The sequence below is a fragment of the Cydia fagiglandana genome, chromosome 20 (genome assembly GCF_963556715.1).
Source record: "Cydia fagiglandana chromosome 20, ilCydFagi1.1, whole genome shotgun sequence".
In the NCBI taxonomy this organism is placed as follows: domain Eukaryota; kingdom Metazoa; phylum Arthropoda; class Insecta; order Lepidoptera; family Tortricidae; genus Cydia; species Cydia fagiglandana.
This window is the reverse complement of record NC_085951.1, coordinates 3229449-3256275: the sequence shown is the minus strand read 5'-3', so window position 1 is coordinate 3256275 and position 26827 is coordinate 3229449. Positions and strand designations below refer to the sequence as shown.

The following is a 26827-nucleotide window of genomic DNA, read 5'->3' as shown; positions in this document are numbered from 1 at the left end:
TCACAGACAAGATGTTAATCTGGCCTGAAAAACCGATTTGCCTAATCAAATTCGATTGCCTTTCCACAGGAAACTGTCAAGCATAATGGCTGCCGAGTGTGATCCGCGGAGAGAATCCCGCGCGCTCACCGACAGCTGCGTGGACGAGCTGCGGCCCGTGCTCGACCTGGAGCCCGAGCCCCGCCCCGACCAGGTCAGTGCTGATGTCCTGATCTATTAGTAGATTCGCCATTAGGCAGATCAATACAGAACTAGCAGACTCGTGAGAAAACTGCCGAAGAGACGGCCCGAGATATTTTTATACTTGCTCCGCGAAGCAATTTCCTTACGAGGCAACTCGTTCTGTTTGGACCCGCCGTACTATTGGCCGTGGCACTTTTGTAGGAAGCGGTAGAAGTTGACCCTGGTACAAATTGTATTAGAACTTGGAGATTATTGCAAAAACAAGAACGGTAATATTTTGATAAAACAAGATACGCACTTTTGGATAAAAAAGTAGGTTTTGATCTACGCTAATTTGAATACCGACAACATAAGTAATAAAACCAAGCTTTTATTCCAGGATCTTTGTATGGATATTAAACTCATAATAATGACATTGTTTACAGGTGGACGGCCTGCACCCAGACCACTTCGAGACCCCGCGTTTACCACGCGACCTCGCCAGCGGATCCTCCTCGCTCGAGCGCGAGCTGGTCGGCGCCGTCGACTCCGACCACACCGACAACGACCACGAGATCGCCGACAACGTCGTCGACCGCGTCATCGACCATGACGAGCCGGTGAGACCGGCGATCGAGGTGGAGGTGTCGCCTGAAGGCACGCCGGAGGATACGGCCGTGTTTGTTAGGGCGTTCGATGAGCGAGGCTTGCCTGAGGTTAGTTATTATAAATTGAGTTTTTTCACTCCGACCATTTTCCAAATATTAGCAAGTTGTACAAAACTTGATTGTACAACTCAGCTAGATATGATTTCAAATTGTTTACCTTTGAATCTTTCTGGATTTCGCTAAAGCCTTTGACACTGTGTGCATGCCGATTTTGCTCCGCTTGCTGAATAATCTGGGGATACATAACCTTTCACTGACGTAGTTGGCGAATTAGCTATCAGGGAATTATTGTAGGAGTAGGTTTTTATCAAATATTTTACTGAGCACATATTGTCGCATTCGGCGTACCACAAGGAAATATTCTAGGTCCTCATGTTTTTAAAGTAACGATTGTCTTTTGAAGCGCAATTTCACTAAGTAGTATCTTTTTTATAATTATAGACCACACAGAACGTTAACGATTGTATTTGACCAACAGGGTCCACAAAACGGCAGTCGAACTCGACACATAAGCATCACGTGGCGATCCATCTCTGAATCCTCAAACCAATCTTCAACCGGTTTCGACATCCCTGAGCCGCACGAGCGCTCCCCGGTCACTCACGAGCGGTCACCGGTCACACACGACATGTCGGTCACTCATGATGGTGACCACGAGCGGTCACCGACCGAGGAACTGATGAACCACTTACCGCAGAATGGAGTGAGCAACGGAATCAATGGGGTTGAAGAGATTGAGCCTAAATTTTTGGAGATTGATCTGAATGGTGAGTAAGATCGGGGGGCACGGCAGTGCCCCCGCCAAGTCGAGCGCGAAGTAATAATTGTTCTCAACAATTTGCAGAAATAATTTTCACGTAACTACTAGGATTATCAGGGTGGATTACTTGTGTAATATTTGACGAAGGTTTTATTATATGTTCCAATGATGATGTATGCATTAAATATAACAAATGTCTGTATACTGGTGGTGGACATCTTGAAATTATTTCAGTTAATAACTTTACTAATTAACTAAGAAATTTACTACAAACATATTTAAATCCTTTGATGTCGCATGTGGCATATCTTGTTTCAATACAATTTTGGTGACATTTAGGCCCAGTTGCAACAACCAAATTTAACAGACTGATTAACATCAAACAGCAGTGTAGTATGAAATATCCCATACAATTAAAGCGAACGCTTTAACGGTGACAGACAGTTTGGTGCAACCGACCCTCTAGCGTGATATCGTAGAAATCATAAGATCGTAGGAAGTGTAACTAACTCTACGCGTCCAATATGCCGGTTACGTAGTTTCCATTAAGTAGCCAGTACCAGGGCCGCATAAGTAATGAACAGGTATAAGGCCAGAAAACCGGCTCTCTGCGTTTCGTGCTAGGGGTACTGTATCAACTGAGGCCCGTGGGAAATTTATCGAATTGGGATTATGGGGGCCCGTGCTCACGGCATATCGGTCTAAAAGGGGAACTTCTAGGAGTACTAGGTCATGGGCATTTTGCCGGCTTCGCCATCTTAGGGGAGGCCGAGTCGTGTTGCATTTATCGCCAGCCGTCGAATAGCGCGTACCAGGCCCCCATAAGTAGGTGAGAGCTCACCGGTTACCGCTGTGGCAGGGAGCGACCCGGGCAGCTCGCGCAGCACGTCGTCCAGCTCGGGCTCGCCGCCGCGCCGCGCGCGCGTGGCCAGCCAGCTCACGCTGTGCCCCGCCAGCCCGCGCCGCCGCTGCCCGCACTGCACCACCAGTCAGTACCGACACATACCACCATATCTAACTGTACCCGCTACCGGCTGCCACCCGAAACGCTTATTTATCCCTTTGACCGCCAAACACCTCGACGCGCTTTAAAATCAACATTCGTTAATTCCGAAGGTTCACGATGACGCACACGATAGGCGTGGCATTCAAAGGGTTAAAGTAGTTATCGCTTTTATTCCCAGTGTTCCAAGTTTGTGCGCTAATCCGTTGCGAATTGCGATTCAAGAGTGCTGGATTTATGCTTACTCTTGTCATTATTACCCGTTTAAATCGTTTTGGAAGATCAACATTTTAGGTTTAAATTTTAGCCAATTTTATTTAGACGATTTGAAAATGTAGGTAGGATGTTTGAAATTTTAATATAATAATATACCAATGATTGCCACAGTTCTGTTCACCTTGGTTACTTTTACAATGGTTTTATGGTATTTCAATTAACCAAACATGTATTTTGTAGTAGTACTTTCCATAATGCTCAGCAAGCATGTTAATATGTAGAACAAAATTCTAACAAACTTTCCTACTATTGTTCCCTGGCTGACGCGACAAAATAACGACAATAAATAATGGATTTACCCGAAATAACCTGTACAACTAACATTTCTTAACTATTTTAAATTACCAAGTTTTGTTTCTTAAAAATACTAGGAGCGCATAACCCTAATGGAGTTCCCATTAAACTTATTTTACTTTGCAGGTGGCATTGAGACGTCAGGCGAGTCTGGTACGAGCTCGGAATGCTGGTGCGGCGTGTGCGGCGGCGAGTTGGGCGCGGCGCGCGTGCGGTGCGTGTGCGGCGCGCCCGCGGCGCACGCCGCCGACCCGCTCGACGGCCTGCCGCCCGTCTCCGACCCGCTGCAGGCGCGGTTGCACCAGATCATACTGTACCAGAAGGTTGGTAATCTCACATCTCACTCGTATCATAAATTATACCAGAAGGAACGTTCACTCTAGTAGGTCTTCAGGGATCATAAATCATAAAGGCAACACAATGGTATTCTTCATCGAAAACTTCGTATTATAGTGCAACCGCGCATGGTCATGCATACAATCGCTGTTGAAAGTAATCTTGTCGCTGCCAAGCTTCGAGTCGGACCAAAAAAGTCTGCAGCGGATTTGATAGCCCACGCAGTGCAAGTGTCATTTATACGTCATAGAAGTTTGACGTTTAAAATAACACTTTCATTGCGCCAAATCCGCTGCAGACTATTCTTGGTGTGACTCTATCTTGGGCGGACGTTATCAAATACGTATTTCTTACAGCTTTCTTTATATCCAGCCCCCCCCCCCCCCCCGGTATGATTGTACCTAAGTGTACGACGACTATATTGACTATACATTTTTGTTGACAGAAAGTGGTAGAAGAGCTAACGGGGCAGCTCCGGTCGGCGCGGGAGGCGCTGCGGCGCGCGTCGCTGCCCCCCGCCGCGCCGGCGCGGCCCTCCCCGTCGGCGCCCAGCCCCACGCAGGTCTCTGCTTGTCCTCCAATACCGTAGCCCGGCGGCGTCACGCCGCGACAGGTCACTACACGTTTATAATGCCCTGGTACCGCGGAGTAGATCCCGAGCCCGCCATGTCCCGACAACGTATAACACCATCCTGTCGAGTGAAAAAGTTAGTAGAAAAACAGTACGAATAGGCATATTTAGAAATCATTTAGTTTCATTGTCTTAAAACCCGTTCATTGCTAATCGCAGTCACAAACTCGACCTCTGGACTGAAGTACAACTTGACAAAAAAGAGTAGAAATTAAAAAGTGGCAACACTGTAGTGTCGTTTCTCTCAAATCAATATGTATAAGAGAACGGGACGACGCTACAGTGTTGCCACTTTTTAATTTCTCCTCTTTTGCCAGGCTGTAGATACCCTGCCGATAGTCCTAGTTTGACCCCGATTGACACCTCATTCATCTAAATAGGCGTAAATAGTATTAATGCTACACACTATACTAAATATACTAATAAACCCGCATACATACTCGTAGACCGAAAAACACCCCCTTTAGACTTTGCCTAGTTGTCAGTCAGGTATTATTTACCAAAATGTTGTTTAAAAACGGCAGTCGAAACTAATTTAGATATATCTTAGTTAATTAGGATAGAAAACTATTATTTTATTAAATATGTTTATTTGTGATTTGTATAATCCGCCGTGATCCGATAGTTGTTCGAGTGACTGGTGACGTCTCCCGCGAATTTAGAAGACGCTGATTCGATTAACCCTGCAACCCTGCCCAAGAAACACATACGAAAGTTTTAATTTATGACCCATTTTGTACCTTGTCAGTGACAATAAATATTATGAGGTCTCTAGCGATAGCGACTTCCATATTGAGTGTCACTGTGACTCATAAATTAAAGCTTTCTCGACTGTAGTTACATTTTGTTTCTTGTAATATGACGTTTTTTAGTTTATCTTTTATAAATAGTTTATATTGGGACTAGGTACGTCTTGTATGTACTTGCAAAAGAAAATTAAAATTGATTCTTGGTTCTCTTCATAGACTAGGAATACTCTAACCGGAGTTTAGAGCAATTACTTCATGAAACCGATGCTGCCAAAAATACTGAGGTGCGGGGACGAGGTGAGCGAGTCCCGTGCCGTGATTGTTCCGTTCAAAGACGCGGGCGTCACACAAAGACACTTTGATTCTAAAATCGAGTAAAACTACCGTACATCTGTGGCAGAGGGGGTACCGCTTCTATGCTCAGTCTGGAGGATGTCTTGTCTGTGATTCTTTTAGAACGTTTTATCAATGTTCATTTCGTTGTTGCAGATGACGAGCAGCGGTAGCGGACGCGGAAGCGCAAGCGGAAGCAGCAGCGGCAGCGCGAGCGAGGTGGAAGTCGGCGAGGAGGCCCGGGGCGTCGTGTGGGTGCCGGACAGCGCCGCGCCGCGCTGCCAGTACTGCCGGAACCACTTCTGGCTGGCCAGGAGACGGCACCACTGCAGGTAATGTATATGTCGTAGTCAGATCGTATAATCCGCCGTATTACATTAGGGCTAGCCGTTTTCAAAAACAGGGGCGTTTTGAAATGCGGCGGTTCGACGATTAGCCGGATTGTCACTGCGATACGTTCTTCAATAAGGCGGCCCACGTTTAGCCGCATCGTACATTGTAGAGTGACCAGTTCTTTCGGTCGCCTACGTAACCGGAGTTTGACAATGTTTGCAATTTAATTTATTTCTACCATGGTCCCACCGCACTACATGTGTTTCTTTTCCAAAACATTTCCTTCACAACTTAAATAGACGGAGCCCCGCAAGCGGGGCTCCTATTTCTGGGCGGTTTGCCCTTCGGGCATCTGAAGTTACCTAACGAACCTAACCTAATTACCTACCTACGCTTTTTTCCCCAAAGTGTAATGTTTTCACGGACGTCTCACTTAATCAATAGGTAGGTAGGTTAGGTTCGTTAGGTAGCTTCAGATGCCCGAAGGGCAAACCGCTCAGAAATAGGAGCCCCGCGAAGCGGGGCTCCGTCTAGTTAAGTTGCGAAGGAATTTTTTTTTTAAAAGAAACAGTCCGACAAACTCCAGATTTGATGGACACCCCAGCGTTTGTCAGGCAGCGCCACGAGTGTTAAACATGGGAACTAAAAACTGTCAAAGCGGCGGCTAATGACTCGCTGTATTACATTAGGGCTAGCCGTGTTGAAGAACGTATGGCGCCGAATACATTCCGGCGGATTCTCATTCAGCCGCATTCAATACGGCTAATCGTTAAACCGCCGCATTTCAAAACGCCCCTGTTTTTGAAAACGGCTAGCCGTAATGTAATACGGCGGATTATACGATCCGACTGCGACATATCCATGTTCTATGCAGCGAGGTGGAAGTCGGCGAGGAGCGGGCCTCCTCATATACATACATATTTTTGAATAAGTTGGTTACTCTCATGGATGAGTATAGTTTTCCAGCCCACTATGACTTGGACTTTTTTTAAATCGAGAGTGAAAATGAATGTTACGATTGTTATACGTGGTGAGTCAGCACTATAGTTGAATCATGTTCTTTCACTTCACTCACTCATGACGTCACTTCATGGCGACCCTGTCAGAAATTCGTCTCCGTATGTAAAGCTCTCTAAGTGTAAGTATGTATTCTCTCGCAGAAGATGCGGCGGCATATTCTGCGGCTCGTGCTCCGAGATGTCGCCGTGGGGCGGCTGCGCCGTGCGCGTGTGCCGGCGCTGCCGCGCGCTGCGGTGACCGCGCCCCGCCCGCCGCCGCCGCCGCCGCCGCCGCCCGCTCCTGCACGCCTGGTGTCCGAGCGTTGCTAATGTTCACATTCATGAGGTTCGAAACTGCTAATGTTCATCTGATGTTGCCCAATATGCGAGGAACTACCTAAACGATGATATTAAATGTGTTATATGTTGTAATCAGATTTTAAGCTGAGTCTTACCAGAAATCGAATACGAGATGGAGACATTAGAACTATTTTGAATCTTAATCTGAAATATAATACAGAATAGAGATTCATTAACCTTTTGAACGCCAAACGGCTCATCCATTTAACGTGCCACTGACGCCACGGGGGTAAATTTTTTTGAATAAATAAAGGCAACCTAAAAGTGGGGTGTTTTTCAGTAGATTTTCATCAAAAAACGATCGACGTCAAATGCCGTCTTTGACGTCGTTGTCACAATTTTGCGTTGACGTCAATTGCTGTCTGTGGCGTTCCAGAGGTTGAGGATTCTAAAATGTTGGTTGAACTTGAAGTAAATTTAGTATCATATTATCAAAACGTGCCTCCGGGAGCGATCTTGTTTTTAATCAAGGGTTCAATTCTACCTGTTTTAATGGCAGCTTGTGATATGTCGATTGTGAAACCAATTGTATATAAAGTAACAATGTCACTGACAATACATTGGAACTTATACTGCTCGAAATAACTGAGATATAAAGATGAAATTAATATCAATGAAATTATAGAAACTGAATTTGATCACAAGCTATTATTAAAACATGTAATGTAATAGAAACCTCGTCGTTATTTAACAGTTACTAAGTTTTTATGCCTTGAATTTGAAAACAAGAACATGTAAAGCCTTGATATTCGGTTGACGCTATACACAGCGTACAGCGTTACATTGTATGGGAAGACAATAAGCGTAACGGGCCTCACTGGCGAGCGTCCAGCGTAACGTTCGGCGGAGCGGGCAGCGTCAAAGCGGATCCATTGTTTGGGCAAGATGAGGAAAGTCTAAGACAAATTTGTGCTTAGAATTTGCCAGGTTATGTAGATAACGCTACACGACTCCATATATGCGGTAACTAGCTGTCAAATGTTGACGTTTGATTATTCAGTGACCACAAAACATGGCGCAATACCAACGCCATCTGGTTCGGCTGTCAAATTAGAGTTAGACTAAGAAAAGTCTGCAGCGATTTTGATAGCCCACTCAGTGCAAGTGTTATTTTAAACGTCAAACTTTTATGAAATTATGACGTATGAAATAACACTTGCACCGCGTGGGCTATCAAAATCGCTGCAGACTTGGTCTGACTCTAGGCACGTTTGTTCTTTACCTCTATATTACAATCAGTAACTCTTTGGTCAAAGATCTAAGCAGCGTGCACCGAGGCCGCTCGTATAATATATAATTTGCATTTCTTTATAATATACGCTACACGCTCCGCTCGAGCGTCCGCTCCGTTCAACACTACATCCTATCTGGCTTTACTTTTAATAAACGATGTCAAAACTTCTGAAATGATCTTATAGTCCTACAAGTTTGTGAAAATGTATACTATCTTACAGTGGCGGCGCATCAAAGAGTTTCATATTGTGAGCCGTAAAAGTAGATACTCAATTGGCAGGGCCGTCTTAAACTATGCTGTGGCCCTTAAGAACATAAGAATTTGGGGCACTTTTGGAAAGTAAAAAAAGCGAATTAAAGTAACATTTTTTACTATCATCTTCTATTTATTATGGGTAATCAAATATACTGTTATTGTCTGTCCCTTATGGCATACAGAAAAAAATACATAAATTGCTCACTCCATACATCAGAGTTTTGGTACCTAAACGACTATTATTTTCATAGTCGACATCTAGCATCGAGTAGCGGAATTATCAGTACTGCTACTTGATAATAGATGTAGCACCGACCGGAAAGCCTAAGAGTGACATTCCATTTCCAACTGCAGCTGCAATACTGTTCATTTTACTATGGAAACGCGTCGCTGTCATTGTCAATTTCCATAGAAAATGAACAGTATTGCAGCTGCAGTTGGAAATGGAATGTCACTTTAATGCTCAACAACATAACACTCAGTGAGCACTCTTGTCTTACTATATTTCTCTATGGGTCCATATTGGGTCGCATAATAATTGATTATCCTAATGTAATGTTACGCATAAAACTCATTTCGCATAATTGTTACTGTGCTGGAAATATTAACATTTCTGAGAAATTATAACACAAACCTAACCTAAACTATATGGAAAATATCTTCGAAAATACTTTCTGTTTCAGCTGGAGAAAAAATATGCGAAAAGAGTTTTATGCGTAACATTAAATTATGACAATCAATTATTATGCGACGAGATAGGATCCCTTTCTCTATGCTTATGGTAAAGACGGTACTGTCAATTGGTTGAAAAGTCAAGCCAGTGGGCATCGAGTTTTACTGATGGCCCGCCACTGTTTCCTTGTCTGCGTGATAACATTAGCAGTGCTATGATAGTGGTTCGGTGGTGGCTGTTTAGACTGTTCCTCTTACCGCAGCCCTACACCAATGAGATTTAACTATAAATGTGACGTTCCACGAGAAAGGGTACCTTATGGCGGCTGGCACTTACGTCGGATAGCACCAAAATATTATTGGAACATCGTTAATAATAGCATAAGCGCCAACCGCCATAAGGTACCTTACCCGTGGGACGTCACATATAAATGTGACGTTCTTAAGAAAAAGTACCGCTTTGTCCATCAATAAGTACTTTTTACATCTTTGTTTTATAGAGTTAGACCAAGAAAAACCTGCAGTGATTTTGATAGCCCACGCAGTGCCAAGTGTTATTTTAAACGTCAAACTTCTATGAAATTGTGACGTATAAGTAATAGTTGCACTGCGTGGGTCATCTAAATCGCTGCATACTTTTCTTGGACTCTACCATACTGATGGCAAAAATCGTAAAACCCACCTGTAGCCTATGGACACTTGCAACAAAGTTATCACGCAACCGTTGCAAATGTCATACTTATCTTAATAGCGCCTTATTGACATGGACAAAGTGGTACCTTTTCCCCGAGAATAACACAAACGCATAATATATTCCGGTCGTCTAAACGGTTCTCCTTTTTACTAGTCAGTCCGCTTTGATGGTTCAAACTCTGATATTTTAATTTGTTTAAACACTATAACTTAACTGAAGAAAACACGCATACCAAAAGGATTTTCGTACAATGACCCGCCTGTTGCTATCCCTATTACACGCACATAATAACGTATAATGCTGTCCCGCCCATGCCGGCTGTCAATGTCAGTGTGCGAGCGTGATTGCAATATCCTCCTGGCCCAGCCATACAAACGAAAAAGCCAAAAATTGCCACTGAAATTAGTAACCTATAATGCAGGACATAGAGTTGATTTTGCGTTGTTCGAACATTGATCGAAAGAAAGAAAAAGCGACTCTGTTCCAATTGAGTATGATATAGATTTCATCGAACTGAAGAAGTACTATAGGTAGGACCTTGGCACAGAATAAATAATAGTACTAGGTACAGAAGACTCACTCTCTAACAAAACGCGTCTGTTACGATCAGGACAGATATGGCCGCTAGGTGGCGACAGCGCCACGCGCGGCTTATGGCTAGCCACCAAAATTGGTGTGGAACGGATGTACTTGTAGCTACCTGTTGCAAAGCGACGAAATCGCGGAGTGAGCCACGCCCTGATCTAAATATAATTATGCGAGCAATAGAGATAGAAACCTACGGGTCAACGTATGAAAATCCTTGTGCTATGCGTATTGTCTTTACATTTCGCCATGACACGTCATGTCCATTCAAACGAGAGCGAGCTAATATCAACATTGCGTTGCAATCCTCTAGCCGCCCAGAGACTTATAAAAAGGTCTCCTGTTCCATTCTAATTTGAACTTTGTGTTGACAAACTTAAAATTTCATTTTGCTTGGCTAGATTTGACGTATGGGCGGCTAGAGGATAACAGCGTTCCGCGATTCTGGAAGGTTTTCACATTGGATGCGGGTCCAAGCCCAGGTGTGCGAGCGGGACAGCGCTATATACATGAACAGCTGTCTCGCTCACACACCGGAGCGGCGCGCGGATCGCATTAGTGTGATAATCGCGTCAAGCCATGGTCTAATAAAAAAAAGGATCTTCTATAATGTAATGTGATGCTATAGAATATGTTTTTTTTTAAGTCTAGACCGTAGCTTAAAGATCTAGTCTGCCACGCGTGGGGGTGCAAGTAGGATAGTTAGGAAATGGTATAGTGAAGGAATGAACGCGAAGGCTGATTTTGTACGATATTTTCGTTTTTTTTCTATCATATTTATTGTAAAAGACTCCGTTAGATAATCGGTACGATTAAGGCAGACTAACCACCCATCTAGCAGCGATGCATTGTTTTGTATAAATAGTTTTTGTTCTTTTATTTTGTATTATAGCGTTTCAATTTGTTCTATAAATATTATTTGTATAGTAAGGTTTTTCACGCCGCGCCAACTGACAGAGATAGAATTAAGAAATCCTTATGTAAAAACGAGACAACTGTTAGTTTGCTCGGTGCGTCTAGACATACGTCGTTTATGCCTCAAAACACGCGGCGTCTGAATATCGCGGACCATAAACGAAGATTTGCCTCTCTGACGCACTTGTAAACTCGTACGTTAGTGCGAAAGAGACAAAACTTCGTACTTTGGCCCTCAGATATTGAACCTTAAAGTAATTGTAATAAAGTCCAAAATAACGCCGCGCGTCAGGCGTTACATACGACAGTCTATCTGTTGCTAGCTCTCCATCGATCATTAGCTTTGTATTTTATTTGTGATATTTATGATAATTTTGTATAATGATTAAGAGTTTATACATGTTGTTAGAGGTTAAATTCTACTGGTGATTATTTTAACCCTTGCGGTGCGCGATCGTTGAGTCTTGTGGCAGTTGCGAACGGGTCTTCGCATTAAAAAAAATATCACGAGATCTGAGTACTAAGATAATGCAATACAGATAAATATTCAAGCTGTCTTAACACATTCAGTGCCGAAAACCCGACTATCGGGTATTTTATGATTTCGTTCCCAGTCCGTAGGACCCGATAGTCGGGATCGTGGTACTACTGCTTTATATGACGAAATTGTTGTGGCCTGGCGCGGTCGTCTTGTTTAGCTGGGTGGCAATGAATTTTTTAAGATTTTCAATACAAAACTTGCACCAATAGTTTGTTACTATATGTTAATAAATTTAATTAAAATTAAATGTAACGTCTCTCTCTTTCTTACTTATGTCACAAAGAAAGATAAAGACAATCTGACGATAAATTGACTAAGCATTTGTATTTTAACCTTGTAATGTGGTGGTATTGGTGCTCGACGCGGTCCCAGTGCATGTCATCTTGAAACTTTGTCATTGTCAATAGAGGTGAAGGCAGGGTGTCATTTATTGGGCATTAGCATGTCGAGCACTAGTGCCACCACCTTAATATTTTGTGCCAAGTGTGGAGACCTTTTCGTACACTGGAGGTGAAATATCCATGTATATATAATAATCATAATGCAAATTATATTGCTTTTGAGTGTTACACTCCTTCACCGTTGAGTCTCTTGGTCCATAACAAATGAAATGTAATAAAATCCTACTTAACATTATAATTCATTAATGAAATAGTATTTAAACCCGTATTATGAGTATGTTGAATTGATCGCCCGATACGGGTAGGTATTCTGGGGAAAAATACAAATGAAATACAGCGGGTTGTGAAGAAACAGGCAAGTGGCCCTCTTTTATGTAACCGATATGTCAATAATATGGCCCAGTTGTGTTTGAAAATGTTAAACTGTACGAAAGTTTTCTTTGTAACGTTTTAATCATTACAGTTGTACTTGTAATACCGCCAGCAACACAATAACTTGTAGACTTGTGCGAATACGAACAAAAGTATGATTGAATGAGAATTTCTGAGAATTATATTACATAATTTCGTAAAAATAAAACTTATCAAGGAATACTGTTATGTCAATTGAGGAGTCTTTAGAAAGGGGCTTATTTCTCTATGAAAAATAAGCGCTTTTGAAAAGTCAGTCCTCAATTGAAATGTTGCTGTATGTACATACAATGCCACAACGTTTAAACTGGTAGAGAATGCCTTAAGGTATTAAGTCCGCCATTTGTACTTTCTTGTACTGTGCAATGAAGGTACAATAAATGTTTACCTTACCGTTCTAGTTCTGCAATATACCGATTACGTCTGTTATAAACAGATATACCAAGAGACTCTCGGGACCCCAGAACTGGGGATTGTTGTTAACTGCATATATTTTATAGTTATTGTAACGATCGGAGTATAAGTTCCAATGTCGAAGTGCAAAACTTGTTTGTGACCAATGAATATTGACACAATGTGAAATAAAGCATTATTTAGTTTTATACAGTTTTTTCTTTTCCACATCCGCCATATATCCTAACGCCCAAGGTCCTACCTATAGTACTACAGTGCGATGAAATTTAAACCATATTCAATTGGAACAGTCGCATTTCTTTTGTTTCCTTAAAATTTCAAACAATCAAATTCCAACTCTATTCCCTGCACTACAGGTTCAAATTTCAGTGGAAAATTTTGGGTTTTTCATTAGTATCGCTGGACCTTAGGAGGCTATGTAAAGCAAACTTACCATAGATCCAATCAAGTTAATCAAGAAGGAAAACATTGTTTACGTGAATCCACCGGCGGAGCGGCAGCTGACTATCGCGAGGCTTCAGGATACATCTCCCTTGACTACTTAACAAGTCAACCAAAGGGTTGCAGGTTAAGGTTACACATATAATTTGAACCTTAAATCGGAATGATAAAGTTGAAATTCTATTGGCACGTATGTGGTAAATAAATCGTACTATGCCTGGCTTAACGCCCAGAAAATCTTGGTTATAAAAATAATACTCGTAATGTTGGCTTAGGGTGGTATTCCACCTGTCTATTTTCTTTGTCCTATGTCAGTGCCTCTCACTTTCTTTAAAGCAAAATATGAGACGCAATACAAATTGGACAAAGAAATTGGATAGGTGGATACCACCCTTCAGTAGGTTCTTTTCACGCTACGTACTTACTTTCAAAGCCGTATGGACTGGGTCAACTAAATTGAACCTTATGTGTATGGAATAAGGTTTAGGAAATGTCAGCTATTTATTACGATGACATGTAACTATTCCCGTAGTCAGGTAAAAAAAAAACAAAGTTACATAAAAAGGGATTTATTGTAGAGGAACAAACATTTGCAGATCTTAGGGTGATATTCCAATATTTCCAATACATACAATTTTTTTGTCCAATGTCAGCGAAACGTTAATGCAATTGAAAATGTTGGCCATTAACCATATTATAAATTGAATCGTAAACTGTAATCGTCCGTTACGGTTTAAGGTTCAATTTATAATGGTTAATGGCCAACATTTATTATTAGATGCAGTATACATTGGACAGATGCAATACCACCCTTACCTTAAAAACTAAGTAACGGTACAATACAACTGTCTTATTCGTAACAGGGGTTTTTAATACAACTTCGTTCTTTGGACGTAAATCCTGTGGCCCATTTTATAAAGCTACAAGTTACAATTTACAAGCGGAAGTCTCTTTCTAACCCTATGTTTTAGAACGAGACTTCCGCTTGTAAATTGTAACTTGTAGCTTTATAAAACGGGCCACTGGAGTTTCTACAAGCAGTCTGTAATTACTGACTAATACATATACTTATTCAAATAATGAGGTTAAATCATAGACTAGGAATCCTCTAGACCGAGTTTAGAGCAATTATTTCATGCAACCGATGATGCCAAAATGCGGGGGTGCGCGGGACGAGGTGAGCGAAGTCCCGTGCCGTGATTGGTCCGTTCAAAGACACGGACGAGACACAAAGACACTTTCGACTGGAACATGGAGTAAAATTATCGTATGCGTGGCAGAAGGGGTAGCGCGACTATGCTCTGGAGGATGTCCTGTCTGTGTATGTAAGGGAACCCATACATTAGACGACTCTTCTCTTTCCGCACAGACAAATAAATACGGAAATAAAATATTGTCTATGGAACAATCCATAGTGAGATAGATAAACCATAGACTACACAGTCTACAGTCTTCACACAACTTTTGTCAGTGTAACTGTTAATGATAAGGCGCACTGGTTCAGGATAGTACTGTATTTCATGAAACCTGAGAGAAGACTGAACAAAAATATGGTGTCAAAAGGAACATAACATTATAAGAACAAAGGAATTCAAAATTACAATAAAATTATAAAAAATACGAACAAAGGAATTCAAGATTACAATAAAATTATAAAAAGTAAACGTATAAATAAAGGTGCGTCGTCCACAGTAACCTTTACTCCAAAGTTTCATACATAGTTATAGTTTAGTTGTGTTATAGTTTAGTTTAGTTTTATTGATGATTTCCAGTATTTAACCTCATTCATGAACTCTTAATACACTGATTTCACATTGATTAACTAAAATACTGCATTGTTTAAACAATTATATTATACCTAAGTATAGTAGGACCAAGCTAACACTGCACGGCATTTGCAACGACAAAGTCAATAGAGTATGAAAATATTAACATTTATGACACTCCCACAATTTGTTCTGTTCAAGCCGGTGCAGAGTTAGCTTAGACGGACTCTAGTAGGGTGCATTGGGGTAATTTCGAAGGCGGATAATTTGTCTAATCTCTTAGATTATCTTAGTAGAAAATGCTTCTGGTTTTTAGTTCGTTTTTTTTAGCATTAGAAAGAACTTGAAAGAAGGTAAGCGATCTTGACATGTCTTATAATTGAAAATTTATAAAAATTAATAACTATTAGTTATGAAAGCAGAAGAATATAAATGATCGTATTAGATTCTTAATTGTTACATATTTGCCGTAACTTATTTTTAAAATGGGTTTTTCAATTAAAAGACACATCAAGATTGTTTACCTTATTTCTAATGCTAAAAAAAACGTAACAGTACGCAAGTTGACGTGGTAAGCGTTGCAGTAGCACAAGTGTTGCTAAAGAACGAAATGCTTCGGTTTTATAGATATTTGCCGTTTTCTAAATTACCTCGTTTTCAAAATTACCCCAATACACATTTGTTAATACACTTATTCCTAAAATTAAACTTAAAAGCTAATTGCTTTGTAAGTTTGGCATTTAAAAATAAATTATTGTCAATAAAGTATAATGGCGAATATAATCTCTGTTGATGCAAGTATACAAAGTAAGATTTGTGCGCAAAAGCTATGCGGAATTCGTTTCTTTTTATGCTCTTTCTATATTCGTATTATGTTACTTTTTAATCAAATGACAGAAGTATTTCAATTGCTCTAAGCTTCAGCATTACTATTTAGGCCAATATTTGAACTTTCAATAGGATTCGTTGACATATAATATATAATTCACTTACATAGTAAAAAATCAAAGTAATAAATTATTTACAATGATCACCCTAACGACTAAAATAAATAACTAAATATCTTTGGAAAAACATTTGTACGATGCGATTACATTTATTTTTAAGTACATAAGAAACATAACAATAAAGATTCAAAAGAAAAAACATTGAATAAAAGTAAAGATCATAAAAACTATAATAAAGAGTGGTGGGATAAGTACATAACACGACATATAACATTTAATAACTTATTATTACCTTTTCTACAATGATTGTGGAAGTCATGAACCTGGGGACCGATTTTTGAATTTCGATCACTCGATTTCGTCACTCGAAAATCGGTGGAAAACGGCGAAATGCTAATTTTTGAAATACGAACGATCGAAATTTGGAATCTATTGGTATTGACCACTCGATTTCAATTCTATTAGTAGAATTTAAACGCCTAGTAGTGGAGATATCATTTAACGAAATACACGAAATCGAGTGGTCGAATTTCAAAAATCGGCCCCCTGTAGATTAAAATCTACAAAGCATGTCATGGAAGTATACTTGTAACTTTGGCGCTATTAATGCACGCGGAAGCCAATGAAAAACACTAGCCTACCGTGTTTTCATATCCCACATAAAGTAAGCACGTAAAATTTCGTAGTCAGCAGCAGAAGTTGCTAAGCGGGCGAGATATTCAAAATTACCTAGACACGCTCTTATTCTCTCGACAATAAAGTCGCGTCAAGATCATTTTGAACACCTCGCCCGCTTAGTAACATCTGCTGCTTACTAAACATTGACCTGCCTGTTCCTATGTGTATCGCACGCGGTTATGTTACTGGCTCCTCAGGATGCTGGCAATCAATGACACTGTGCGAGCGGGACAGCAATATAACTTAGCGCGTGTGATAAAGATAAGAAGAGGCAGGTCCAAAAAGTTCTCGGATATTTTGAAAACTTCCTTTATATCCCGTGCATGAACTAAAGCAAGTGCTGCCATCTACCGTTGACGTACGGTTTTTTGTGAATAGTAAGTTCTGCCATCTTGTGGGCTACATCGGAAGCATAAACTATACTTTTACGCCTCGCGCCAAAAATTTGACGGCTCCTGTGCTGCCCCCTATAGTTCATGCACCCTCCCTATAGGACAGCAAATACTCTGACTAGAATGACTAGTAAAATCTTAAATACTTAAGTAACAAAATCAGAGTTATTATGCGACCTTGTTCTTGTAAGTAGTTTTAACCCGTATATAAATAATGTTCACTTTTGCTTATCACATTTACCTAATTAAATATAATATTATCCTAACGACTTTTTTGTGGGAAAGGGAACAATTAAGACTTAGCGCTTATGCCATTAATAACGATATTAAAAATAAGGTATTTCGTGATATAAGCCCTAATCGTGCTAAGATCCCTATTCCATAGGACGACACATTTGACTTAGAACGAACTCCCTGTGAGTCCAGTGATTTTTATTTTATTTACCTACAATAGAAGCTTGTTGATTCCACAAACTCACAATCATGTCAAGTAAGCGTCTCTTCACACTTATCATATACATTGGTCATAAGGGCGTCCGCTAGATGGCGCGGGTGGTGTGATGTACCGTTCTCGAAAATTTCCCGAGAACAGAGAAATCTATCGGAAACGTTCTCGGAAATGTTCTCTGAGAGTTTTACCCTTGCGTCGCAAAAGCGATGAATTATTTTGTTTAAATCGCTTAGTGTAGGAGATAAGACTAACCATGGAAGCTTAAAAGCAAATACTTGGCACCATTCATGGCAATAAAAAAAATAATACTAATTGATAAAAAAACAGGAGTAAAACAACACAAAATTGCCCAAAAAAGTTATTTGAGGCAAAAGGTATAAACTTAACAAAAGTAAATATGTCATTCCATTAAAAAAAATAAGATTGTTCATAACTTATTTACGCTAATAAGAGAATGTTCTCGAGAAAGTTTGAAATTTTCCGTTTTTCTCATCGGCACATCACTACGCGGATACCATTCTAGGTAAAATCCGTCGCACGCGTCCGCGCCAGTTATCGTTGCTCATAATATTTTTCGTTAACACGGACGCCCGTAAGCTTTTTAGGGTTCCGCACCCAAAGGGTAAAAACGGGACCCTATTACTATAGTCCGTTTTTTTAAGCATTAGAAAGAACTTCGCAGAAGTTCGCTTGTGGTTCTAAATCTGGCACTTTTAGCGGTAACAATTTGAAGTAAATTATATGTATTGACCATGCTACATTAGATAATTCAATAATTATTAACAATTAACGAGCCTGATAAAAACTACACGCCTCCTTCTGCGGAGTTCTTTCTAATGCTAAAAAAAACGGACTATAAAACTCCACTATCCGTCTGTCTGTCACCAGGCACCTTATGAACCGTGATAGCTAGACAGTTGAAATTTTCGCATATGATGTAAGTGTTTCTGTTGCCGCTATAACAAATACTAAAAAGTACGGAACCCTCGGTGGGCGACTCCGACACGCACTTGTCCGGTTTTTTCCGGCTTTTGCCGATTCCGCGCCCGGTCGAGCGACATGAATAAATCGAAAAGTCTTGTATTACTTCAACAGAGCTACATTTTCAAAGGTAGTTTGTGCTGATGACTTAGGGCCAGTTGCACCAACCACATTTGACAGACTGATCAACGTCAGCCGGCGCGCCCCGGCGCTTTACTATGAAACTTTCCATACATAAAAATTTAGCGAACTCTTTAACGATACGAACAGTTTGGTGCAACCGACCCTTAGGGTTGGTTGCACCAAGCGGTCTGTCACCGTTAAAGCGGTCGCTAAATCGTATTGCATGGGAAGTTTCATAGATCTCTGCTCCGTGACCAGTCAGTCAAGTTGATCAGTCTGTCAAGTGTGGTTGGTGCAACTGGCCCTTAGTCTTTCGCCCGGTCAAGCGCCTGGTACAGGTCGAACACTCTTACTTCAACAGAGCCACGCTTTCAAGTCTCGTTTGCGTGAGATTATGCTTACGACTATAGTTTGCGACTAAAGGGGCCCACAGACTACCAGTTCGCCGGATGATATCAGCCTGTCAGTGGTTCGGAGTTGTAAAATGTTACGTTTAACTGACAGGCCGATATCGTCCGGCGGACTGGTAATCAGTGCCCCTTACGTTGTGCACCAGTCCATGCGCCCGGTCAAGCGCCTGGTACAGGTCGAATACTCCTACTTCAACGGAGCGACGTTTTCAAGTCTCGTTTGTGTGAGGTTATGCTTACGACTATAGTTTGCGACTAAGTCGCGCACCCGCGCATGCGCCCGGTCAAGCGCCTGGTACATGTCTGCCGTGAACGGGTCGAAGTCTTGTAGTTTCCTCCGCCGCCGGTAGATGCCCTCGCGGTTGGCTAACGCGCAACTCATGTCATCCTAATAAACAGAGTTATATTTTAGTAACCCCGTGACACAAAAACACAAAACTCTTTTACAGTACATATGGTCGAAAATAGCACTTTTCGACGTTTTAGAATACATATGGCCCTTTAAACATGTCAAAAGTTTAAAGGGCCATATGTATTGTAAAACGTTGTACGATACACGTGCGAATACTGGGCCTCCTCCTCTTTTCCGCACTTGTATCGTAAATAACTATTAAAGGGGTTTAACACTATTAATATTTGTCTTATAGAGCTAGTCACCCCCCAAGTCAACATCTTTACCTTATTAACTCACATTATAGACGGGTCTAACGCGAATTATATTATTTGTGCACAAATCTCTGTTTTGACATTTTGCTGGGACAATCAGTCAGCCGCGACCACGACCAGTGAAACCTGTGTCGAAACGTCGGTAAATAAAGGTAATTGAATATAATTCGCGTTAGACCCGTCTATAATGTGAGTTAATATGTATTCAAAACGCGAAAGTTTAAAATATTATACTCATATCTTTACCTTAGTCACAGTATGGTTGAGGAAGTCCAGTATTCGTTGTAATGAAGGCCCGGTGTCACGGACCAGGGTCTCGTATAACACTACCAGTATCCGGCCCGGGAAGCGAGTCAGCCACAGCTCGTGTAGCGACTCCCACGCTGTGAGCTGGTAAGACACGAACTTCACCCAGACGTAGCCTCTATATAACTAACAACATCTCACCTTTGTCACAGTATGGTTTAGGAAGTCCAGTATTCGTTGTAATGAAGGCCCGGTGTCACGGACCAGGGTCTCGTATAACACTACCAGTATCCGGCCCGGGAAGCGAGTCAGCCACAGCTCGTGTAGCGACTCCCACGCTGTGAGCTGGTAAGACACGAACTTCACCCAGACGTAGCCTCTATATAACTAACAACATCTCACCTTTGTCACAGTATGGTTTAGGAAGTCCAGTATTCGTTGTAATGAAGGCCCGGTGTCACGGACCAGGGTCTCGTATAACACTACCAGTATCCGTCCCGGGAAGCGAGTCAGCCACAGCTCGTGTAGCGACTCCCACGCTGTGAGCTGGTAAGACACGAACTTCACCCAGACCTTAGCCTCTATATAACTAACAACATCTCACCTTTGTCACAGTATGGTTTAGGAAGTCCAGTATTCGTTGTAATGAAGGCCCGGTGTCACGGACCAGGGTCTCGTATAACACTACCAGTATCCGGCCCGGGAAGCGAGTCAGCCACAGCTCGTGTAGCGACTCCCACGCTGTGAGCTGGTAAGACACGAACTTCACCCAGACGTAGCCTCTATATAACTAACAACATCTCACCTTTGTCACAGTATGGTTGAGGAAGTCCAGTATTCGTTGTAATGAAGGCCCGGTGTCACGGACCAGGGTCTCGTATAACACTACCAGTATCCGTCCCGGGAAGCGAGTCAGCCACAGCTCGTGTAGCGACTCCCACGCTGTGAGCTGGTAAGACACGAACTTCACCCAGACCTTAGCCTCTATATAACTAACAACATCTCACCTTTGTCACAGTATGGTTTAGGAAGTCCAGTATTCGTTGTAATGAAGGCCCGGTGTCACGGACCAGGGTCTCGTATAACACTACCAGTATCCGTCCCGGGAAGCGAGTCAGCCACAGCTCGTGTAGCGACTCCCACGCTGTGAGCTGGTAAGACACGAACTTCACCCAGACGTAGCCTCTATATAACTAACAACATCTCACCTTTGTCACAGTATGGTTTAGGAAGTCCAGTATTCGTTGTAATGAAGGCCCGGTGTCACGGACCAGGGTCTCGTATAACACTACCAGTATCCGTCCCGGGAAGCGAGTCAGCCACAGCTCGTGTAGCGACTCCCACGCTGTGAGCTGGTAAGACACGAACTTCACCCAGACGTAGCCTCTATATAACTAACAACATCTCACCTTTGTCACAGTATGGTTGAGGAAGTCCAGTATTCGTTGTAATGAAGGCCCGGTGTCACGGACCAGGGTCTCGTATAACACTACCAGTATCCGTCCCGGGAAGCGAGTCAGCCACAGCTCGTGTAGCGACTCCCACGCTGTGAGCTGGTAAGACACGAACTTCACCCAGACCTTAGCCTCTATAATTATAACTAACAACATCTCACCTTTGTCACAGTATGGTTTAGGAAGTCCAGTATTCGTTGTAATGAAGGCCCGGTGTCACGGACCAGGGTCTCGTATAACACTACCAGTATCCGTCCCGGGAAGCGAGTCAGCCACAGCTCGTGTAGCGACTCCCACGCTGTGAGCTGGTAAGACACGAACTTCACCCAGACGTAGCCTCTATATAACTAACAACATCTCACCTTTGTCACAGTATGGTTTAGGAAGTCCAGTATTCGTTGTAATGAAGGCCCGGTGTCACGGACCAGGGTCTCGTATAACACTACCAGTATCCGGCCCGGGAAGCGAGTCAGCCACAAGTCGTGTAGCGACTCCCACGCTGTGAGCTGGTAGGACACGAACTTCACCCAGTCTGAGGAAGTAAGGCTGTTTTTATTATGTGGCAAACAAAGTTCTACTCTTTCTTCTTCGTGGTCGTGACCTCGTGTCTGAGGGACGTGACTCCTATGGGTTATTCTTCCTAGCACTGCTCTAGCCGATTAGCCGATTAGTTCGATGGGCAGATTGGGACTATTGGGAGGGATTATACTCGTATGTATTTTTATGTGATAGGTGTGTATATCATATTGCAGGGATCGGTGTAAATTAGTATATTACCCAGAAAGAACCGGGATGCAAAAACATACAAAATTACCTGTTGTTCTATGTTCGTGAGATTTTCTTTTGAATGCTGATTTCGGCGCCGTTCCGATATGTCCTTTGTGCAGTCTGTTGTACTCGGCCTATGAACAGAGTAGATATTCTAAAGTATATATGGGGGTTTTCAGAAAAATGGTAACATTCACTTTTTTCGAAAAACCATCAACTTTTGGGTTAGGTATCTAGACTCACTATTGAGTGAAACAAAGAAAAAAAGAGTCCCCAGTTTTTCATACAAATTTTGGGTGTCAGTCTTGTGACGGCCCAAACAACATGTATGTGAAAAATGCGTTACAAAACTGACTTTTTTTTGGGACCTAAGACAACAAAGTTTAAATAAATAAATTAACTAATAAATAAAATAAAACAATATTAGTAATAGGAGTAGTAGTAATATAGTTTATCTATTTAGAACAGTTATAACAATTCGGATGTACAGTCAGCAGCAATAGTTGCTAAAATTACCTTGACACGCTCATATTCTCTTAACAATAAAGTTATAAATAAATAAATAAATATTGGGGACATCTTACACAGATCAACCTAGCCCCAAACTAAGCAAAGCTTGTACTATGGGTGCTAGGCGACGATATATATACTTATATAGATAAATACATACTTATATACATAGAAAACACCCATGACTCAGGAACAAATATTAGTGTTCATCACACAAATAAATGCCCTTACTGGGATTCGAACCCAGGACCATCGGCTTAGCAGGCAGGGTTACTACCCACTAGGCCAGACCGGTCGTCAAATAAAAGTTATTGTTAAGTTGCGTCAAGATAATTTTGAACATGTGGTTCTCTTAGCAACTTCTGCTGCTGACTGTATCATAGCTGGAAAACAAATAAATTGTAATAAGATGAATGTACCGATTAATACAACAGACGAACGAACAGATTATCAAACATTAAAACAAAACATTAAACAATAAAATAAAATATTTGGGTGTTTTGTTACAAAATACTTAAACATTGATAAGTATTAGTTTTAAATCAAAGCATAGAGAAAAAAACACAGAGTGTTCACTCCATACATCACTTTTAGTACCAAAACGACTATTATTTTCGTAGTCGACGTCTAGCATCATAAGTACTAGCTATACCTGTGGCTCGTGGCTCTGCCCATACATTCCCCTCCCTCTCCTTAGGAGGTGGTTATAAGATTTTTAGAAAGCTTCCGTTTTGCTCTAGATTCATGATTATTGTGCCGAAACTGATAAGTACTTCGGTTCTATACTTCTTTCCATTCTACATAGGTACCAAATTTTATCAAAATCGACAGATTTGCAGAAATACGCATTTATAATTTAAGTATAATATGAATATAAGGTGTGCAAACCACATCAGTGTAAGTGCGGGGCAATGGTGGAGGCGGATGGTCACCACGGGCTAAGCTGCTTGCGGTGTGTGGGCAGGATACCTAGGCACTGCGCCGAATTAATAAGGCGAGCTTTGGTGTTGGAGAACGTCCCATGTATCATGGAGCCCCAGGGCCTAAGTCGTTTGGACGGCAAAAGACCGGATGGTCTTACACTTGTTCCTTGGGCGAAGGGCCGCAGCTTGCTTTGGGATGCCACGTGTGTGAGTACTTTTGCACCCACTCATCTCACGCGCACGGTGAACAAGGCAGGTGCAGCGGCTGAAACTGCTGCTAGGTTGAAGCACAGCAAGTACGCGAATCTTGAACAAGTGTACGACTTTGTCCCGGTTGCCGTCGAGACGGCGGGACCTTGGTGTGCCGAGGCCAAAGCCTTTATTAAGGATATAGGGCGTCGTTTAAGGGATAGGGGCTGCGACCCTCGCTCTGGTTCTTTCCTTGTCCAACAAACATCACTGGCCATTCAGCAGGGTAATGCCGCCAGTATTTATGGCACATTTGGTCCGGGAGACAATCAGAGTGGGGGGCAATATTTTATTTGTTAAGTTAGTTTTACTCATTCTTAGGTTTATTTTAGTTTATAATTTGTATGTTAAATCTGTTTTATTCTAAAGGTTATTAATAAAAATGTTGACAGAAAAAAAAAATGAATATTACTACCATAATGTTGTTTGTATAAAAATAAGGAAACTGTACATATATGATGGTTGTTCTTGTCTACGTGACAGCATGATAAAACGGTACTTGTCACTTTCGTCGTTAATCGTGCTCTGTTAATAAGTGACGGATATTTTGTCACGTGGATACAGCCATCCATAATAGGCCTGCTGGTTTAAATTTGAAATCCTTTTCTTGGTTTTCTTATCAGTTACTTAAATTTTAAGCAAAAAGGCAACCATTTCTAAATTATTAATACATGAACACGATGAATCCTTACCAGAATAGCATCTTTAGGGTGCCTAATCAACAGCACAGCGGCTTGGAATTTGTCAGGGTCCACTGGAGGTGCTTCATGAGTCTTCACAACCAGGACGGTGCCGTCTGTGACATTCTCTGCCGGAAACCCGTGTGTCCGCAGCCCGTAGTCCATGTATATGGACCCGGTCATTATACCTGCAGATAAAATGTAATTAAAATTGCAGTATGAATATTTATTAGTAAAAAACATGTATATATGATAGATACACGCCTACAGGCCCTGAGTAAGGAATTGATGTTTTCAAAAAAGTTGTTAGTTCACGAGTCAGAGGAAATAAACTTATCAACATTTTTTCTTACCCCTTTTCTATTAGAAATTAACATAATGAGAAATAGAAAAAGTACATAATTTAATACTAGGGTAGTCAATTTTCTCTGTGTCCAAATAACATGATTTTTTTCTAAAATGTATATGATGATGTCCTCTCAGACGTATCTGTTGATGGCGACCAGTATACAGGGCGTCCCACGGCGATGCCACATGGAGGGAAAGTACCTTAAATATCATAGATAGCATATTTTGCTGAAAGAAGACTTCATTTTATTTTTAAAACTTAGTTAAATTGCATTCATACTTTTTTAATTTTTTTTGAAAAAAAATGTATGGAAAGAAATTATCGCGTCATTGGAGGAAAAGTACCTTAATTATTGTAAATGAACATCTTACTGAAAGAAGACATTATTTCGATTTAAAAAAACAAGTTGAATTGCATTTTAAATAATTTCATGGTTAAACCGGGAATCGAACCCGCTACACGAGAAAAAAAAATACCTTGTAGCTTTGTCATACCGATCGAAAGGCTTCAATGTGAGAATTATTTTTTTGGTACAAGGTATTTTTTTTTCTCGTGTAGCGGGTTCGATTCCCGGTTTAACCATGAAATTATTTAAAATGCAATTCAACTTGTTTTTTTAAATCGAAATAATGCCTTCTTTCAGTAAGATGTTCATTTACAATAATTAAGGTACTTTTCCTCCAATGACGCGATAATTTTTTTCCATACATTTTTTTTCAAAAAAAATTAAAAAAGTATGAATGCAACTTTACTAAGTTTTAAAAATAAAATGAAGTCTTCTTTCAGCAAAATATGCTATCTATGATATTTAAGGTACTTTCCCTCCATGTGGCATTGCCGTGGGACGCCCTGTATAATAATAGTTTAACAGTCTACTTTCACTACTACTACTTATATTTTTAAGCCATTTGGCATAGTATAATTGAGCTTACTCATATTGTGTGTTTTCATGTAAATATTATATATTTTACAAAGAAAATCCATAGAATATTGTTTCTGAATTATTCAAAGGCACTATTTTTACCCGTAGGTAATTAAAGATCCTGGAATATGGAAAACATAAATTAAAACAAAATTAAATAATCTTGTCTATTATATAGTTTTAAATTATATATAATGTTCAATCCATTCATGATTTTAAATGTATCAGTTTATACCGGAAATAAATATGCAAAGTTGCAATGTTTTGATAAGGAATATCTCGATTATAAATTAAATGAATAATTATTTGGACTTTTAAATAAAGTTTACCTGTAACCTGCTGTAATAAGTAGCGCAGCCATGTATTACCGCTACCGGGGTGAGATATCAGGGCTACTACAGGCCCAGGGGGTTTAAAGTGGAGATCCTTGCACCATGCCACGCTGGGTCCCCCGCGCATCGAGTAGCGATGGTAGCCGCTCGTGTAGAACGTTCGCCGCGAACCGTGCAGTGGGCTCAGCATAAACACTATTATAGTAAAGTGAAGCACCACTAACGTAGCTGCGAGTAGAAACAGCGAGCGCCGAGACATGACTGCCCGTTTATACTAAGTTTTGTTAATAGTTATAATAAACATGACGTCACATGATTATTTGCCATACATAGGACCTTGTTGTAGTTTCAAGGCCATGGCTTCGTCCCGTTTAAGTTAGATTTTCGTACATTTTCCGCGAAACTAACCGACGAGGTCGGATTCTGCGACTTTTCGACATCGATTTGTTTTCGCGCAGATTCATAACTTGTCATTTTTGACAGCACAACACAACCCCGGCCGGACCGGTGTTAC

The 26827-nt window shown here is 41.1% G+C and overlaps 2 protein-coding genes across 6 annotated transcripts in view; one reads left to right on the top strand and one right to left on the bottom strand.

The window, feature by feature from the left end:
- LOC134674338 (myotubularin-related protein 4) overlaps positions 1-6839 on the top strand; it is a 133797-nt gene extending 126958 nt beyond the window's left edge. For 4 of the 5 annotated variants that reach the window (XM_063532384.1, XM_063532381.1, XM_063532382.1 and 1 more), the window contains 8 exons: positions 70-193; positions 609-878; positions 1309-1597; positions 2450-2578; positions 3290-3486; positions 3945-4061; positions 5369-5544; positions 6706-6839. In XM_063532384.1, coding sequence (XP_063388454.1) covers positions 70-193; positions 609-878; positions 1309-1597; positions 2450-2578; positions 3290-3486; positions 3945-4061; positions 5369-5544; positions 6706-6802 — 1399 coding nt within the window. In that variant the 3' untranslated portion in view covers positions 6803-6839. The remainder of the gene's footprint in view (positions 1-69; positions 194-608; positions 879-1308; positions 1598-2449; positions 2579-3289; positions 3487-3944; positions 4062-5368; positions 5545-6705) is intronic. The other variant, XM_063532383.1, reaches the window with a different exon arrangement.
- Positions 6840-19116: 12277 nt separating this feature from the next.
- Positions 19117-26797, bottom strand: LOC134674311 (WSCD family member AGAP003962). Its single transcript, XM_063532338.1, has 5 exons — positions 26311-26797; positions 24723-24898; positions 22395-22482; positions 21943-22112; positions 19117-19602 (listed from the first exon to the last, which is right to left on the bottom strand). Exons 1-5 carry the CDS (start codon positions 26570-26572, stop codon positions 19402-19404), a joined length of 897 nt encoding a protein of 298 aa, XP_063388408.1. The 5' UTR covers positions 26573-26797; the 3' UTR covers positions 19117-19401.
- Positions 26798-26827: the final 30 nt, after the last annotated feature.